General features: G+C 37.4%; 2 protein-coding genes across 3 annotated transcripts in view; one reads left to right on the top strand and one right to left on the bottom strand.

Moving 5' to 3' along the window:
* Window positions 1–16654, bottom strand: part of prdm6 (PR domain containing 6) — a 124992-nt gene that overhangs the window by 32094 nt on the left and 76244 nt on the right. For both annotated transcript variants that reach the window (XM_026186579.1, XM_026186580.1), the window contains exon 6: window positions 4659–4783. In XM_026186579.1, the coding sequence (XP_026042364.1) occupies window positions 4659–4783 (125 nt within the window). The remainder of the gene's footprint in view (window positions 1–4658; window positions 4784–16654) is intronic.
* LOC113033149 (GTPase IMAP family member 8-like) lies at window positions 9540–14978 on the top strand. Its single transcript, XM_026186575.1, has 4 exons — window positions 9540–9924; window positions 10430–10504; window positions 11249–11302; window positions 11831–14978. Exons 3-4 carry the CDS (start codon window positions 11293–11295, stop codon window positions 14662–14664), a joined length of 2844 nt encoding a protein of 947 aa, XP_026042360.1. The 5' UTR covers window positions 9540–9924; window positions 10430–10504; window positions 11249–11292; the 3' UTR covers window positions 14665–14978.

Raw genomic sequence — 16654 nt, 5'->3', positions numbered from 1 at the left:
AACCAGTAGTGTCTAATCCAAGACTTGTTTTGTAGCAATAAGCCCAACACTGATAACGAGGACAGAGAATGTGTGAGTCAGTCAACTCAGATTGCTCTAAACAGTTTTAGACAGTTTTTTTCCTGCTCTTTGATATGTATTACATCAATAAGAGGGGATGTCCTTATATGGTCACCACTTTTAAGAGTTTGAACACTATTGTACCCAAACACAGCAGATAGAGCTACAGGACAATGTGACTGCACTGGACATTTCCCAGTCTTATTGTGTTCAGGCAGCCTTTGGAGCACTAATAAAGGTCAAAACTTTAAATGTCTGTTCCACTGAGGACAGCCTACTGTCTCCAGTGCAGTGTTTTGACATCACAGTCATCCTTTGTGGGTACAATTACAAGATAACAATGCCACAGAAACTAACTGCTCCAATGCAGTTAGAAGCAAAATGTCTTTAATTTGGAGCAGAACTGCTGCTTTTCATGTTTGCACAAAAGAAGCTTAATCTAATTTCATTTAATTTTCATGTGAACAAACTTTTTTCACTGCAGGGTGGAACAAAAGCAAATCCTCCGGTATTTGTTTGTGCGATGCCAGGGTGTGTATGTGTGTGTATGAATGTGTGTTTGGTACATCTGGACTGCTGAGGACCAGATGCCTTCACATGAATAGAAACCATTCAAAGGTCTCAATTGTCATCCCGTAAATGCTGACAGTAAATGGTCCATGTCAACTGTGAACACACAGGAGGATTTTTAAAATTTTTATCCACTTCATTTATACTAATTAAGTCACTCTAATTAACAGAAACATATTTCTGTATAACACAATTTAACAACGTTGCTGACTATGTTTTTCAGACTGTTCATAGAGCTGAATTAACACATCATCTCTAAATCTGATACTATTTCAATAAAACCTGAACAAATAACACCATGTCATTTGCAGAGCTGTTGAATTTAACTCATTTCATAAATCTGAGGGCATCATGTGAATAAATTAATGAGGAATCTGAGTCTGAAACAACCTTGGAAATAATGTTTTCAGTTCACACTGTTTTTGTTGTCCTAAAACTAATACGTTTCTCATAAATGAATCCCATTTTCTTTCAGTATTCATATTATTTTTATTTAATATTTAATGAAAATCTGAATTTTTTGGAACAAGACAAATTTTCTTATATGTAAAATCCATACATGCATAATTCTCCTCTGGCTTCCTTCTCCAACTCACTTCGCCCAGTGTTGCCAACTTAGCGACTTTGTCACTATATTTAGCGAGTTTTCAGACCCCCTTAGCGACTTTTTTGTCTAAAAAGCGACTAGCGACAAATCTGGCAACTTTTTCTGGTGTTATTGGAGACTTATGACTTTTGACGTGAAAGCACGTGTCGCTCTTACTGTCAACAAGCAGAGGGTGCTACTGTGGGCAGTTTGTTAACAATGTTATAGTTAAAAATATTCTTCTTTTACTGTTACTTTTTGTGGATCACAAGGTTTAAAACTACTTAAACACACACACACAAAGATTGCTTATTTTGGGTCACTTTTGCCAGTACCAAGCCTGGATAAAGGAGGAGGGTTGGAATTGTGACATTAAAAAAAATAATTGCTGAAAGAAATTTAATTTTAGTTCTAAATATATTCGAAATGCATTTAGCGTGTTCTTTACTGGCTTTATGTCTCTTCCACGATGTTATTTCTCTCTCTCCTAAAGCGTCAGTTGCAATTACATAAGCATGACCAATTATGCAAATTAGGTGATGACATCATTTTGTGACTTCTAGTGACTTTTAGGACAGCCAATAGCGATTTTCCTTCCTGAGGAGTTGGCAACACTGCCTTTGCCTACCAATCAGGCTTAAACTTCTCTATGTGTTTGTTAAAATGTCTTATATATTATCAGAACTGATTTAAAAGACCAGCCTGAACAGATGGCCAGAACAATAAAAGTCAGGTTGTTTGGCTGAGGCTCCCTAAAGCCTGTGTTACTCGGTTGCAGACACGAAAAGCTGGAGACCTGACAGTGGAGTGGGGTCTGCTTGAAAAGTCTCCACGAACTAGTCCACATAGTCATAAAAAGAACAACAGTCAGGCTCGTGGATGTCCATGAGTCTAAAATCCGCTTCACATTTTTCACTCAGTTGTTCACAAAGTGGGATGAAACGTTCATATCTTCAGTGCACAATTCCTCCTTCAAACCACGGAGATAATGGTTTTTGTTGTGTCTTTATTTCTCTCTGTCAATCAGTGCTTTGTATTTGTCTCTGTCCCTCCTCTCCCCAGTCTTCTGTCTTTAGTTTCTTTCTTTCTCCCCCCTCTGTCTCTTCTCTATCCATTCTCTCTTTTTCTCTGTCACTAATTTGTTTTTGTTTACATCTCCTCCAGTTTTCTGCTCAGTCAGCCTGTTTATATCTGTTCCATTTAAACATTTTTTTCTCCTGTGGATTTGACAGAGCAAGCCCCTGCAGGGGGATAAAAACAAACTTTGACCAAAAAACCCCATAAAAAACCAAACATGAAAAAAGATGTTTAATCTGTGGAATCTAAATTGAATTGAATTGAATTAGAGGCTCGTCTTTCACAGAGTCGCAGTGAAATGAGATCGTGCTGCTGATTGCAAATTAGAGACGTTTAGCCACAAACTGGTTTTACAGATGGAACAAGTCTTTTACATGCCATCGTTCATCATGGCGGGACTGTGGCAGCAAACTGCAAACGCACACAGTTGCATTACTTGTGTTTACAAAGACCTAAGCTGCCTATGCATTATTTTTAATTTCACCTAATTTAATCAAAACTCAGACATGAAACCTTTTAAGTATTTTAGTAAAATGCATGAAATAACTGGCTAGTATTTGCCCAAAAAAAGCACCTATAAAATAGGGATGGGTGTTGAAGTTTTTCTTGACTTTATTATAATCGTCGATTTTGCTTTTTGATCAATTCTCGTATTAATTCCTGAGCAGTTTCGTGCGTTTGTAGGAAAAGTAGATCTGTAAAAACAGAAACGAGGCTTGAATATGATTCAGCAGGGTTTTTCCTGGCCCACAATGGGCATTTGTGGACTAACTACATACCAGTAAGCATGACTCTTGCATACAGTAAAGGATCTGAGTCACTGTTACCTTCTTGATAAACATCTGTTCCAATGAGTTCAAAAGGATAGCGCCTAGGGGGGAATGATCCAAAAGATACTGAAACGATGACAAAAACCCAATACTGTAACAATATTTATGTTTTTTCCTGATAATATGGCGATAATATTAATACATGCACCTGTGCTTTGAGTGAATAAAACCTATAAAAATGGATGGTAAGGATTTCTTCATAACACTGTCAGGGAGAGGGGATTTTTCACAGTTCTAACAAAAAAAAAATCCTGAAAAGGTGTGCAACAGCTCCTTTGGTATGAGTTTAACATCATTGTTTTGCAATGTTCAGCGTTCAGGGAAACACCTACACTGATAAAAAACACTGATAAGCTTGGAGACAGACAATTACGAAAGAGTGGACTATGTGGAACAGGTTCTCAACTCGTCCTGGTTCTCATGTTTTTGTGCAAAGATTCCTCACAGCGTTTTCTTATCTCATGGGGGAGAGGTGAACTTTTGATAAAATGGTGTTCTGCTGCTGCTAAAAACACAAGATTTGGACAACAAGTATATTTAAATTACAATATATAACCTTTACTCTGAAGGCAAACACCCTCCATTTTGGGAGACCACTCTTCCACTTTTCTCAGTTTCACTGCTACTCGCCAAGTGGTTTGAAGTAGTTGTTGCGTAGGTGCAGATCAGTCAGAGCCCCTGCCTGACTGAAGGTCGTGGGTTCGACTCTACTGAACGGCTACCCTGAGGTACCCCTGAGCAAAGTACCGTCCCTACACACTGCTCGTTGAACCCAACCTGCTCTGGAGTAGAGAGAGCTTTAGAAACGTGTGGGTTTTCAAAGAAGAAAACAATGAGAAGTCTTGATGGAAAACATCCTTAGTTTCATTTGACTTAAGGACAGGAAAATAGGCAAGTGTGTCAACACTAACCCACAGCGTGGCCACATTTTAGCAAATAAAAGACCTGCCCCAGTCCTGTTTTGGCTGGCTTGGTTTTTCAGACAAATAAATCCCCTTTTTTTTTTTCTTTCTTTTTTTTTTTCTTTTTTAAAGAAAATGCATTTGTATCATTGTTTTTGTGGCAGGCCAAAAGATTTCCTCCAGTTTAAATACTGTCAGTAATAAAAGCTAAGGAATGGCCAAAGAAAACAGCTGATTTTAAATGCAGGCAGGCCAGTTTTCAGGGCAGAGGTTTGGCTTATGTTTGGACGTGTCAGACATTTAGATATCATAGTCAAATTTACATCTGAGTCCATTTTTAGTGCTTCAGTTTAACATAGGGCAGCTGAAGAAGGTGAACCTATTGCTTCCTAGGAAACAGATGACCTTTAAACACATTTTCTTAACTATGTAAATAATGTTGTACTTCAACAAATTTGGAAGGTGTGACCTAACAAAGTTTGGACAGAAAAACACATTCAGTAAATGTCTTTTTGTTTCGTTTGCCTAAATTTAAGGCTTATTTTAAAAAAATGTTTATCAATCTCACTATACGTATATGTACATATACATACACTAGACAGGTCAACTTAGATTATTGAGACATTTTCTCACAGTTTTCATCCTGGGCGATGCACTGCAGCGGGATACCGAAGAACGAGGTGTAGGAGTCGTTGTACCAAACCAGCAGCTCTGTTCCTCTGGGGATATCCATACATGCTCTGTAGAAGATGCAGGATCTACAATACAGACACAGGCATGTTTAGTTTGAAAAGTGCATCAAAAGTAAACTTCACCACTCTCTCAGGTCATGTTGTCACTTTTAAATTAGAATGCAGGGTAGACATTTAGTGCAGTTTATTTATTTATTTATCCCAACATGTAGTGATATTTCTTGGGAGTTGCAGGGAGTGCATAATTCAGGCATTCATCCTGAAAAAATAAGGTGTTTTACTTGAGAAGAGCTGAAGAAAAACCAAAATATTCTCTAGCTGAATCGAAGTTAAGAAATAAACACTAAATAGATAAATGCAACCATTTTGATATATAAACAAATTCATTCATTGGCAAACCTGAGAACTGATTTGTGGATAAAGTGTGATGTTTCAAAAATATATAATTGAGCTTTGCAAGAAAATTACAATTTAGAAAAATAACTACAAACAAATAAAACTATAAAAACTTTAAAGTTATGAACACACAAAAAACACACCAAAGTATATGCAAATGAACACACATATCCACATTATATGCATTAGAATATTGAGGTCAATAGTGGTTCAGTTAAAAAAAAAAAACAAGCAAACAAAAAACTTTCAGAGTAATAATGCTGAACAAAAGTGAAAAGCATTAATGTTAATCTATCCCTCTGTGGATCGGCGCCCTACAGGTTACAGATCAGGTCACTGAGGTCGTCCTCCCAGCAGCTCCTCTCTGTCCCAACCTCACATATAAAAACTAAAGGCGTGCAGGCTTTCTGTTATTGCCAAAGCCTCTGGAATAGTCTGCAATTACACAAAGTCCACAAAGACTCGCCTATTGCTGTTTACTTCGAGTCGAGTCTGAGGTGTCTCATCATTTTTCTCAAGTTGAGTATTGTTTCTACAGACTTTTTATTCACTGATTTTTTTAAATTAATATAATTTTAACATTGCCAGCAATCACTGCAAAGATTTTTTTCAATCTATACGTGTTTTTCTTCACCATAGAGCACAGCTTATCTGCAGTGTGTCTCTTTGCAATATGGGACTCAAGCGACCTCCAACGTCCTATAGGTTGCTGAACACAGGTTTCAACAAAGGGTGCGGTTAAATCCATGACTTCTTGCAAAAGCAACATCAGTATATTTATGGCAGAATGTTTAGATTTCTGCCTTAAAACGTGGCTGGAATCCGAATGTGATCATTCAGAGTAAATTTCTGTGTGTGTGGACAGCAACAGGTTTGTCATTTTTCCCGGTTAATCACAATATCATCACAAACAGATTGGACGTAACTGCCAACTTGACCACATGTAGTCACAACGTGATAGCAGACTGTTGCTGTCTTATCACAGTTTATCACCACCTTGACACACCAAAGTATCTTTAAAGATGTGGTCGCAGACCTTTCCATAACTTTGGTTGTGCAGAAGTCTTCAAGCAGTGGTGTGACTCTAGCATTAACTGTGTGCTGACTCTGGAGAGTGAAGGCCATTGTATGTACCTGGCTAAGAGGAACCCACCCTGAGGAGAGGTTTATATAGACTGCAGAGGTTTATATATAAAAACATACAGAGACAGCCACAGACCATTAAGTGTAAAGCACATCTTAAACATATTTTTCTTTTATAGGTACAGACCGCTGGACTTCTGGAAGGAAATAACTTAATTTTCCCTGCAAGGAGCCATGTAATTTTACTCTTTACCTAGAAGTGAAGCAGCACCAAAGCTCTCTAAAACAATAAAGAAAAGACATCGAAGATAAGCGCATGTCTGATTTATAGATGTGTGGATAACAACTTTGATGAAAATGTTGAACAAACTGTCCTTAAACCCTACTTCGGATAAAAACAGTCCTGGAAACAAGATGGTGTCAGGTGGTTGGTGACTCTTTCCAGGTCTGATTTTACAAAAGCTTCCCATCTGATAACAGCTTAATTTCACATCGGACCAAATCCGAATGATTTATGGGAAATATCTGGTGTCTCTCACTCTGTTCAGACCAACTAATCACCATTATATTGTTCAAACATGCAGCCACTGGGCTGTCGGTTCCCGGGTCACACCACCGCTAAAACAAACACCTCATCCACCCAAAAACATCTTTGTAACAACATGAGCGAAATCCACATTCAAAACCACATTTTCATACCCAGACTATTTTAAAACACTTTCCCACATGTTTTTCTCCCACCGGGGCCGTACAGTGTCAGACAGACCAGATTGTAACAGAGGTCACAGGTTCAACTCCCTCACGACTCCCTTGTTTTTTGTTTTTTTTGCCAAAGTGCCTTTGAGCCAGAAAACCTAGTCTGTGCAAACAGCTTGTGACAACCACTTAAAGTGAAATCAAATTACATTTAATACAAACCATAACTCCTTTTTCTTTTTTAAATTTCCATTCGAAGTGCACCAAGTTCCTCAGTATAAGAAATGTTCAATTAATAAAATTTGACTTGATGTTTCAAAAACACCTCAACACTGAACCTGCTCATCCAAGAAACACTCAATACTAATAATGTATTTATTTATTTTAGATTGATTTTGTATCTTCAAGGAGACATCAGTTCTCCTGAAAGTATCTATAGAAAGATATACAATCAGAATTTAGACAACTTTATTTTTTCTGGTCAAGTGACTCTCTGGGGAAGAAAGGGTTGAACAAACAGTGAGAGTTGGAGAATTTAAGGAGGACAAACGTTAAAGCAGAAAAACACACACACAAAAAAGTTAAAGATGATACAAAGCAAAATCAGACAGGAGAGGGAGGTGGGAGTCAGCCAGTGACATTATGCTTAATTAATTAAGTTACGAAACATAAAACTAACAAGGGAGGAAATGGAAGAAAATGTAAAAATCAAACATAGAGACAAACAAATTAAAAGGAGGACTTAGAAATACAGAAATATGAGTTACATTTGCACTTAACATTGGGGGAGACAAAAATAACAGAAAACAGAAGCATCATAAATCTCTTTAAAATGGTCTTCCTCTCAGATTCATCAGTTTAAAAGATTTATATGATTTTTACAACATAAGATACTGAAACACACTGATGGCAACAATAACATCTAGAGCTCCCATGATCACCATGCATTCCTGCAAAAGTTGCACAATTTGAATGCATGATAACACTCAGCACAGCAATACTTTATTTTGGTTTAATAGTAGTTGATAATGACCCTGGCTCCGCCCCCCAAAGACACAGCTGTAGTAGTCTAATTTGTAAAAAACAAAATAAAATACAAATACTACTAAGTAAGTATTACAAAGACGCCTATCAAGTGGCAAGATGTGTGTTTAGAAAGATTTTTATAGGACTACACTAATTAAATTCACTTCGGTTTATTAACAGTGCACACCTTTCCCATTGTCTACCGTGAAGTCCTGGCAAACTATTGCAGATAATTGCTATTATCAACTGACACTGAGGGACTGAAATGGACCTTCCAGGTTACGTGAGTACTAAAAGATCTGCTTATGTAAATGTTCATGACTATGATAACAGGAATGAGGCATTTCCCTCTTGTAATGTGTTATAATGTCAGAGAGGAGTTAATGAAGCCAGACAAGTCCTGAAGATCTGCGTTTAAGAATGTGTGTGTTTTATTAATTCTTTCCACACAGTGACAGGAGTAAGGTGTTTTTGGATCCATGTGAAAACACAGCTAGGAGGGACTGGGTTATAAATCAAACACACCCAATGACCTCCCCGGAAAAAAAGGAGAAAGAGGGGTGCACAAATATGCAGAAGCTTGTATGCATTAAAACAAATGTATGTATTGAAAACATGCGTATTGAACACATGCCACTACTTTCAGGTGGGGCTGTGTTATAAATCAAACACGCCCAACAGGCTGCGGTATGAAAAATAAAAACCCCTGCTGCCTTACAGCAGCCGACAGAGTTCAAAACGATTCGTCTGGCAGATCAGTGGGGCAGCGTCGTCAAGCGTCTGATCTTCTTCTGTTGTCTGTTTTCATAGAAAGCAAAGGTAAAAGCTTTATAATCAGGTTTTCAATAATAACACATGCCCGTCCATGTGCGCGGTTCAGGATTATAAATCACACAACTCCAACACCTCACAAGGAGTGCGTATGTGTCTTCATTTGCTTGAATGTGTTAAACCATTCGAGCTGACAAAATGTCATAAAGTCATGACTTCAGACTGAGTCTAAAGGATCAAAGACCGACTTGTAACTCGAGAATCTCGAGCACGAACATAAATGCAGGAATCCTGCTCTGTTGCCTCATCAGTCTTTTCAGATAAAAGCCTGTTTGTCTTAGAAGAGGATCATTTGAAAGCATCTCCAGGAACTCAACAGGGAAGTGAACTCATGTCCTGACACACCTTTTTTTTTTAAAAAATAGATAGAGGTTATTAAATGTGTAGTTTGATAATGTGGATGTGTCTTAGCTTGGATCAGTATTACCAGTTTTTCCAGCCCTGCACCATGCAAGCCCATTAAGGTAATTTTAGACTCTGCTGTGTTTTTAATGGGAGGGCCCTAAAGTTGGAGTTTCACTTCAGTCTAGTTTTTCTGATGGGAATCTAGCTAAACCCAATATATTACTATAAACAGAGACATTTTAAGAGACAGGCATGGTGCTCAATTATACATGACTTTTCTGAAAGAGCAACACTGGTGGTAGAAGAATAATGCCCAGTAGAAATTAGATTTGACTGGTAATTCTGCACACAAAGTGTTTAGATTTTCATGACCAAGATCAAGTTAAAGTTATTTTAGATAATGCTTTAAAACAGATGTCCAAATAAGTGTCTTTTCAGGGTTAGGGTTAGGGTTAGGGTTAAATTTACAACTTTCACTACATGTTTTTTCAGTTCCCTGTCACAGCTGTTAGCATAATTGCACGTTAGCATTAGACTTTTGAATCTATCAGGAAGATGTTTTAGTCACCTGACCCAAGGCTCTTTATAATACTGTGTCAGTAAAGTATTAGATAATAGAATGTATTGCTGTAAACATAATTGAAACTGAGTGGCTGATGGGAACCCTGCAGGGTGTCAGGTTTCTGTTGTCAGGCTGAACAATGAAAACATTTCATACTTTTTGGAATTTGGCAGGCGTTTGTCAGTGCATGTATCCTGCCGTTTAGGTCTCACACAAACTCTTCCTTGACATTATTCTATTTTGAAGCAGCTCTCCTATCTGGTATCTGGTAAGTATAAAACAGAATATCTGTGTGTTTAAATGCATATTGTTTGTGTATATCTGCAATCCAAATCTTGTTTAGTCATTCGTAACTTTCAACAACTGGAAAGAAAGTGTGTGGTAAAGCACTTAAGTGGGGTCAAATAAATACCTGCTGCATATTTAGTGACAAAAACAACATAACTTACATAGGTCTATGGTGATGTCATTAGCATGTTTAGAAGTAATGATTATTTTCCAATAGAAATGTACAAAACTCTGGAAAATACATTTGTAAATCCAGTTTGTATTTCTCTCTATATTCTATTTCTACAGAGGGGTTAGTTCATAGATTAGTAAGACCTTTAAGCACTATTTACAAATGTAATGCATATTTGTAAATTTTTGAATATTTTTGCAAATTTAGCATTATCAAACATGAAACTTTAGTAAAATTCTAATAGAAAAAAAGTTGTTTCTTTTTTCATTATTTTCAACATATACTATGTTCATCCTGGTTTCCTTAAAAACAGACAAACCGACATGACGGTGACTTCAACCAAAAATATGACAGAATGATGTTCCAGTAAAATATACCACAGCCTCAGGTAAGTGCAGCAGATTTTTACTTTGCAAAGCAAAATCAGTATTCAGCACGAAAGCTGTAATTCAGAATTTTTGTCTGAATTATAAATTAAATATTTGTTTGTTATCACAACTTCTGTCAAGTTAAAGTTTGCAGAAACTAAAAAGGTTGATACTCGTGCACTTGTTGAGTGTAATGATTTTGAATTATTTCATGTATGTGTTCAATGTAGCTTGCCATCACCAGTGTGTGAATGTGTGTGTGAACTGGTGAATGACTGGATGTGTAACGCGCTTTGGGATCCTTAGGGACTAGTAAAGCGCTATATAAATACAGGCCATTTACCATTTTTTAAGTTATATGTTTATTGTATTTTATAGTATGGCTTGGTGCATGGTACTTGATACTTTGGCTACTATTATTCACTATTCCTATACTGGTCAGGTGAATAATGCCATTCTATATTTGGCGACATCTATGTTTAAATTCTATACATTCACCAGCCTCCAACTGTCACACAAAAGAATCTTGAATGGTTAAACATGTGAACATCTTATCCTTAAATACATTTGTTTATGAAACAGTTTATGATTTTTTGGAGAAACGAATTCTTCTCCTTATACTAACATTCACTTCTGAACATTTGTGCTTCTAGTAGAAAAATATTTTAGCTATATTGTTTGCAGTAATGAAACAATGAATTAATTTTGCTTTTAATCTGAACTGAACTCTTCATAATTGTATTTAATTTTTTCAAATTTAACAGACACTGAACTGAACTTCTGTGTGGTGGAGTTTTGTTTGCACAAGATGGCAACTGGTAGGTCCAGATGATGTTTGTGTGCAAGAATAATATAGGTCACATAAAGAAGAATAAAGGCAGCACACACACACACACACACACACACACACACACACACACACACACACACACACACACACACACACACACACACACACACACACACACACCTGTGAGTTGGAGAGAAAATCGAGAAAATGTACACCTCTAACCTTGGCCTGTGTTACCATAAAATACGACAAGAGGTTCATGTCATTCTTGGGCTTTTCTTTACCGTATAATATGAAGTTCCTTGAGGAGACAACTGTTTTGATTTGGCGCCTAATCAACAAAATCAAATTGAATTAAACTGAATAAAGAGCAGACAAATGATCTACAATAGTGTATTCTGCAGCGCACAAAGCATTACTCTTTCCTGGGATAATAGCAATCCTGTTCTAATCTTGATATTAATAGAGAAGGGTTGATAATTTCCTGTCATAAAATTGCAGCAATATGTAATGCCTTTGTTTTCTTTTTTTTGTCCTCTGTTTTTGTCTTTTACAGTATCTGAACTCAGAATTGTGATTCTTGGAAAAAACAATGACGATAAGACAACGCTGAGCACTTTCATCAGTGAAAGATATGACTGTCCTTATCAAAAGAAAAACAAGCAGTTTACTGAAATTAAAGGAGAGTGGAGGAGAACTCCATTCACTTTATTGAAAACATCAAATATCTTCATTGTGCCTGCAGAAAGAGTGCGATATGAGATAAAAATGTGTATCGCACACTGCCAACCTGGACCAAATGTTCTGTTGCTCCTAGTAAATCCTTTGGATTTCACCGAGGACGATAGACAAAAAATGAAGTTCATCGTGAGTTTCTTTGGACGAGATGCTTTTAAACACTCATTGGTCATCACAACACGTAATGACAGGGGAGGGAATTCCTCAGTGAACCAACTCGTCCAAGACTGCAGACAAAGACAGCACAAAATCAGGCTTGATGAAAAATATTTTCTTGAACACGATCTTCAAGAACTGATGAAACAAATGGAGAAAATAGTAAGTGATAACAGGGGGTATTTAACTTTTACTGAAGACGCTGATCCCATTGTGGTGCCTACAACTACAAAATCCCCTCTAAACCTGATTCTGTGCGGGAGAAATGAAAGCTTGAAAACTTCAGCTGTTAATGCCATTCTGGGACAAAGAAAATGTATTCCATCTAAGAGCTCATCAGAGTTGACCAAACACCAGGCAGAGGTTTGTGGCCGTCGTGTTTCTGTGCTGGAGCTGCCTACTTTGCACGGAAAACCTAAAGAGACGGCGATGAATGAATCGTGCAAGTGTGTCGACCTCTGTGAACCTGAGGGTGTCCATGCCTTCATGCTGGTCCTTCCACTGGACCATCCTACTGATGAAGATAAGAAAGAACTGGAAGCCATCAAGAATACTTTCAAGAGTGTGATCGATAAGTTCACTGTCTTGCTTTTTATTGTTGAAAATCCAAATCTTGACCAGTCTTCAGCAGTGGAGAAGATTCTAATAGACAACAAAGACATCCAAGAGCTCTATAGGCGCTGCGGTAAACAACACATCGTTTTTGACATAAAGGATAAGCATCAAGTCGCTGATTTGTTGCGTACTGTGGAAACAATGAGAACTGTCGGTTGCAGAAGCTTCACAAAAGATATGTTTCCAAAACCTCCACTGAAACCAGTTTCAAGACATGTATCCCTTTTAAAGCCAGAAAATTATAGACATCGCTGGACACCACCTATTAGGATGGTGCAAAGCAGAGAGCCTCTCAGGATGGTGCTGATTGGGAAAACTGGTTCTGGGAAGAGTGCCACTGGAAACACCATGCTGGGCAAACAGTGCTTTTATTCAAAAGTCTGTCTGAAGTCTGTGACAAGTGTTTGTCAGAAAGAAACAGGAGTGATTGACGGGCGCCCTGTCGTTGTGGTTGACACGCCCGGCTTGTTTGACACGATTTTGTCCAATAAAGAAGTTGAACAAGAGCTTGTTAAATGTATCAGCTTACTGGCTCCTGGACCTCATGTGTTCTTACTGGTGGTGCAGATTGGTCGCTTTACAAAGGAAGAAAAAGATACCGTGGAGCTCATCCAAAACTTTTTCGGTAAGAAGACAAAGGATTTCATTATTGTCATATTCACCAGAGGAGATGATCTTCGAGGTCAAACATTTGAGAGTTATATAAAAGAAGACAGCGAAGGATTCCTAAAACAACTGTCAGCTGATTGTGAAGGGCGATACCATGTCTTCAATAACAATGATCATAACAATCGTTCTCAAGTCAGTCACCTTCTGACCAAAATTGAAATGATGGTGAGGAAGAATGGTGGTGGCTACTACACCTCAGAAATGTTTCAAGAAGCAGAGGCAGCAATACAGATGGAAATGCAGAAGATCATGAAAGACAAAGCAAGAAAGATAGAGAGTGAAAAGAGGGATCTTATAAGAAAATATGAGGAGGAAATGCAAGTGAAGAGGAACAAGTTAACACACCTAACAGCCAAATTTGAAGAAGAAATAAAAGCAAACCAAGCCCAGGTAGCCAAAAAAATGGAGGGTTGCATTAAGAACCAACAGGAAAATATGAATAGAGAAAGAAAAAAGAGAGAAGAAGAACAAAGGACTAAGAAATTGGAGGAGAAGGACCAAATTTATAAGTGGGATAAAGAAGATGAAGCTCTGCAGAAAGAAATACAAAGACGAGTGATTCCTGATGGGATTTTATTACAGAACAGAGAAATAATAAGAAAAGAAAGAAAGGCTTGGGAAGAGGAAAGAAGAGCATGGTGGGATAAACAATGTTTAGAGGAGGAAGAGAGATTTTGGGAGGAACAGAGACAACTTAAAAAGCTCAGAGAGGAAGCTATGCAGGAACTAGAGAGATATGAAATCAAAAGAAGACAAGAGGAACGAATCGGAAGAGAACAAGAGGAAAGACAACTGAAAGAAAACTATAGGAAGGAACTGGGAGAAATGATGAGGAAACATGAAGAGGAGGCCAGAAAACAAGCTGAAGAATGCAATGAATTCAGACAGAGATTTAACCAGGATTTATCAGCTGAGATGGAAAAATATAGAAATGAAACAGAAGATTTGAGGCAGAGTCAACAAAACCAAAATGACTTCATGATAATGCAGCTCAGGAGAAAAAAGGCCTATGACAAAGACTTCGACAAGCTGCAGAAAAGACAACAAATTCAAATGACTAACCTAAAATTATCAAGTTTGCACTTTGACAGTAAAGAGCAGCTAAACAAGCAAATTGATGAGCTGAAAAAAGCGCATCAAGAGGAGATAAATGAGTGGATTCAGGAACATGTGAAGAAAGCCACACAAAATAGCGCTTGTAGCATTTTATGAGAAGTTTTGCGTTTCAGTGTTGTTCAGTTTTTCAGCGTTAGATGTATTATATGTAAAGTCTGTATAAATAAAGTGATCACCATAGCTAATGGGTTTTGCACATGCAGGTCAGAGTAGCTGTAAAAGACAGCCAGGGTGGCAAGTTTCACTTTGTAGACATTTTTGGATTTCTTTTCTTTTTTGCCATTCGACACAGGTCAAATGAAGTTTACTAAAAAGCATTTACTCTGTTAATATATATATGTATTCTTTTTTTTAAAAGACAATTGGAAAAGGAAGATGCAGAATTGCTGACAAAGCACATTTATTTTTATTTCACAGGGAGCCTTTTATTCTTGAAAATTGTCACTCCGGTGATAAATTTATGTACAAAAATAGGCAAAGACTGCAACAACACTTTTGAAAAAAAAAATATTGTTCTTATTTTCTCATATTTTCTCTTATATTCATGTTATTAATCACCATGGACGATCTGATATCTTCCTGTTGGTGTTGTTTCCACATCATCATAATAAATGTTGTTCCATGTTCAACATTGCAAGTGACCAATCACATTGTTGTGACGTCGCCCTTTTGTGCCTTTGAAAAATCTACTTCACTTGCGAGAAGAGAAACCGCTTCTGTCCGCCGATCCAGGAACTTGAATTCTTTGCATTTCAGGATACTTTTCTTCAATAAACGGTAAGCATTATACATATTGTCCTTACAGAGGCGGTTTCTCTTCTCTTCTCGTTTTTTTCAAGGTCGCGGATGACCTCAGGAGAAGGTGATTGGTCACTTGCAATTTTGAACCCGGAACAACATTATTTATGATGACGAGGGAACAACACCAACACGAGGATATCAGATCGTCCAATCACCACACTGGCAGAGAAAGCATGTCTTACACTGCAGTGCCAATCAGCTGGAGATTGCTACTGGTCACTTTGTTAAATTGGTCATAAAGAGGTGAAAATAAATAAGAATGGTGCTGCACAGAAAACCACTTTGTGATTATTGATTTTACTTTTTAGCTGGTGTTTCTAGTTGAGCTCTGCACCAAAGGACAGCTACGACGAGGACGGAACATGTATGTGTGTCAGCTCTGTTGACTGTCAACATACAAACTTTACTTCAGTGTGTTATTACACTGACCTCTTCTTTTTGGCACACTCCTTATAAATGTTCTGGTTGCTTGTTTTGTTGTCTGTTATTATCAGCTTATTATTCATATGTAAATCTTCACTTTAAATCTCAATAGAATATGCTACACAAATTAAGCTTGACTGATTGAGAAAAAAAATCTTTACAGAAGTGAACATATTGAAATAAACTAATAAAAGGTGACTGACCTGTAGGACCACCTATTCTTTAGTTTGCATTGACTTGTATTATAAATTATGTGAATGGAATCAAACTAAAGTCTAAATAAACATGAGAGTCTAGTTTGAGACTTTTGAGACTCCAATTGGCTCTTCATTACAGTAGGTCAGAGTTTTACTGCATCCTTGTATATTTTTATTGCACAATAACTTTATATACTGCCAGGTAGGTTTGTGTATCACAAAGAAAAATAATTTATTAGCAGATTTATTAGCAGACATTAATGGATGAATATGATCTTATACCTAAATAATAACTAACTGTAGGAGACTAAAAGAAGAAAAAAGTACTATGTTACATTCCACCACTTCTTTCCTTTCTGATAACGCAGAACATTGTCAGATTGAAAGGAAAGGGTTGGGCAGGTGCATAGTTTGACAAGGTGTTTCATGTTTCAGGCGTCATTACTGAAGCGAGAGGAGAGAGAGGGGGGGGGGGGGGGCGGTTGGGTGCTGCCAAGGTTTGTTTTTCCTTCAGAGAACCACACCACTTTACTTGTTGAGTCAAAATCGAAACAAAACAAATCATGCTACAGATGTCACTAGCAAACGGGAAATGTCACCTGAACATGCATATTTTTTTTCTTTTTTTGCTTTGGTGCAAAATTTCTGTAAGCCAACAGGAAATG

This window comes from Astatotilapia calliptera, chromosome 12 (genome assembly GCF_900246225.1).
Source record: "Astatotilapia calliptera chromosome 12, fAstCal1.2, whole genome shotgun sequence".
Classification (NCBI taxonomy): Eukaryota; Metazoa; Chordata; class Actinopteri; order Cichliformes; family Cichlidae; genus Astatotilapia; species Astatotilapia calliptera.
This window is presented reverse-complemented; position numbering and strand designations above follow the sequence as displayed.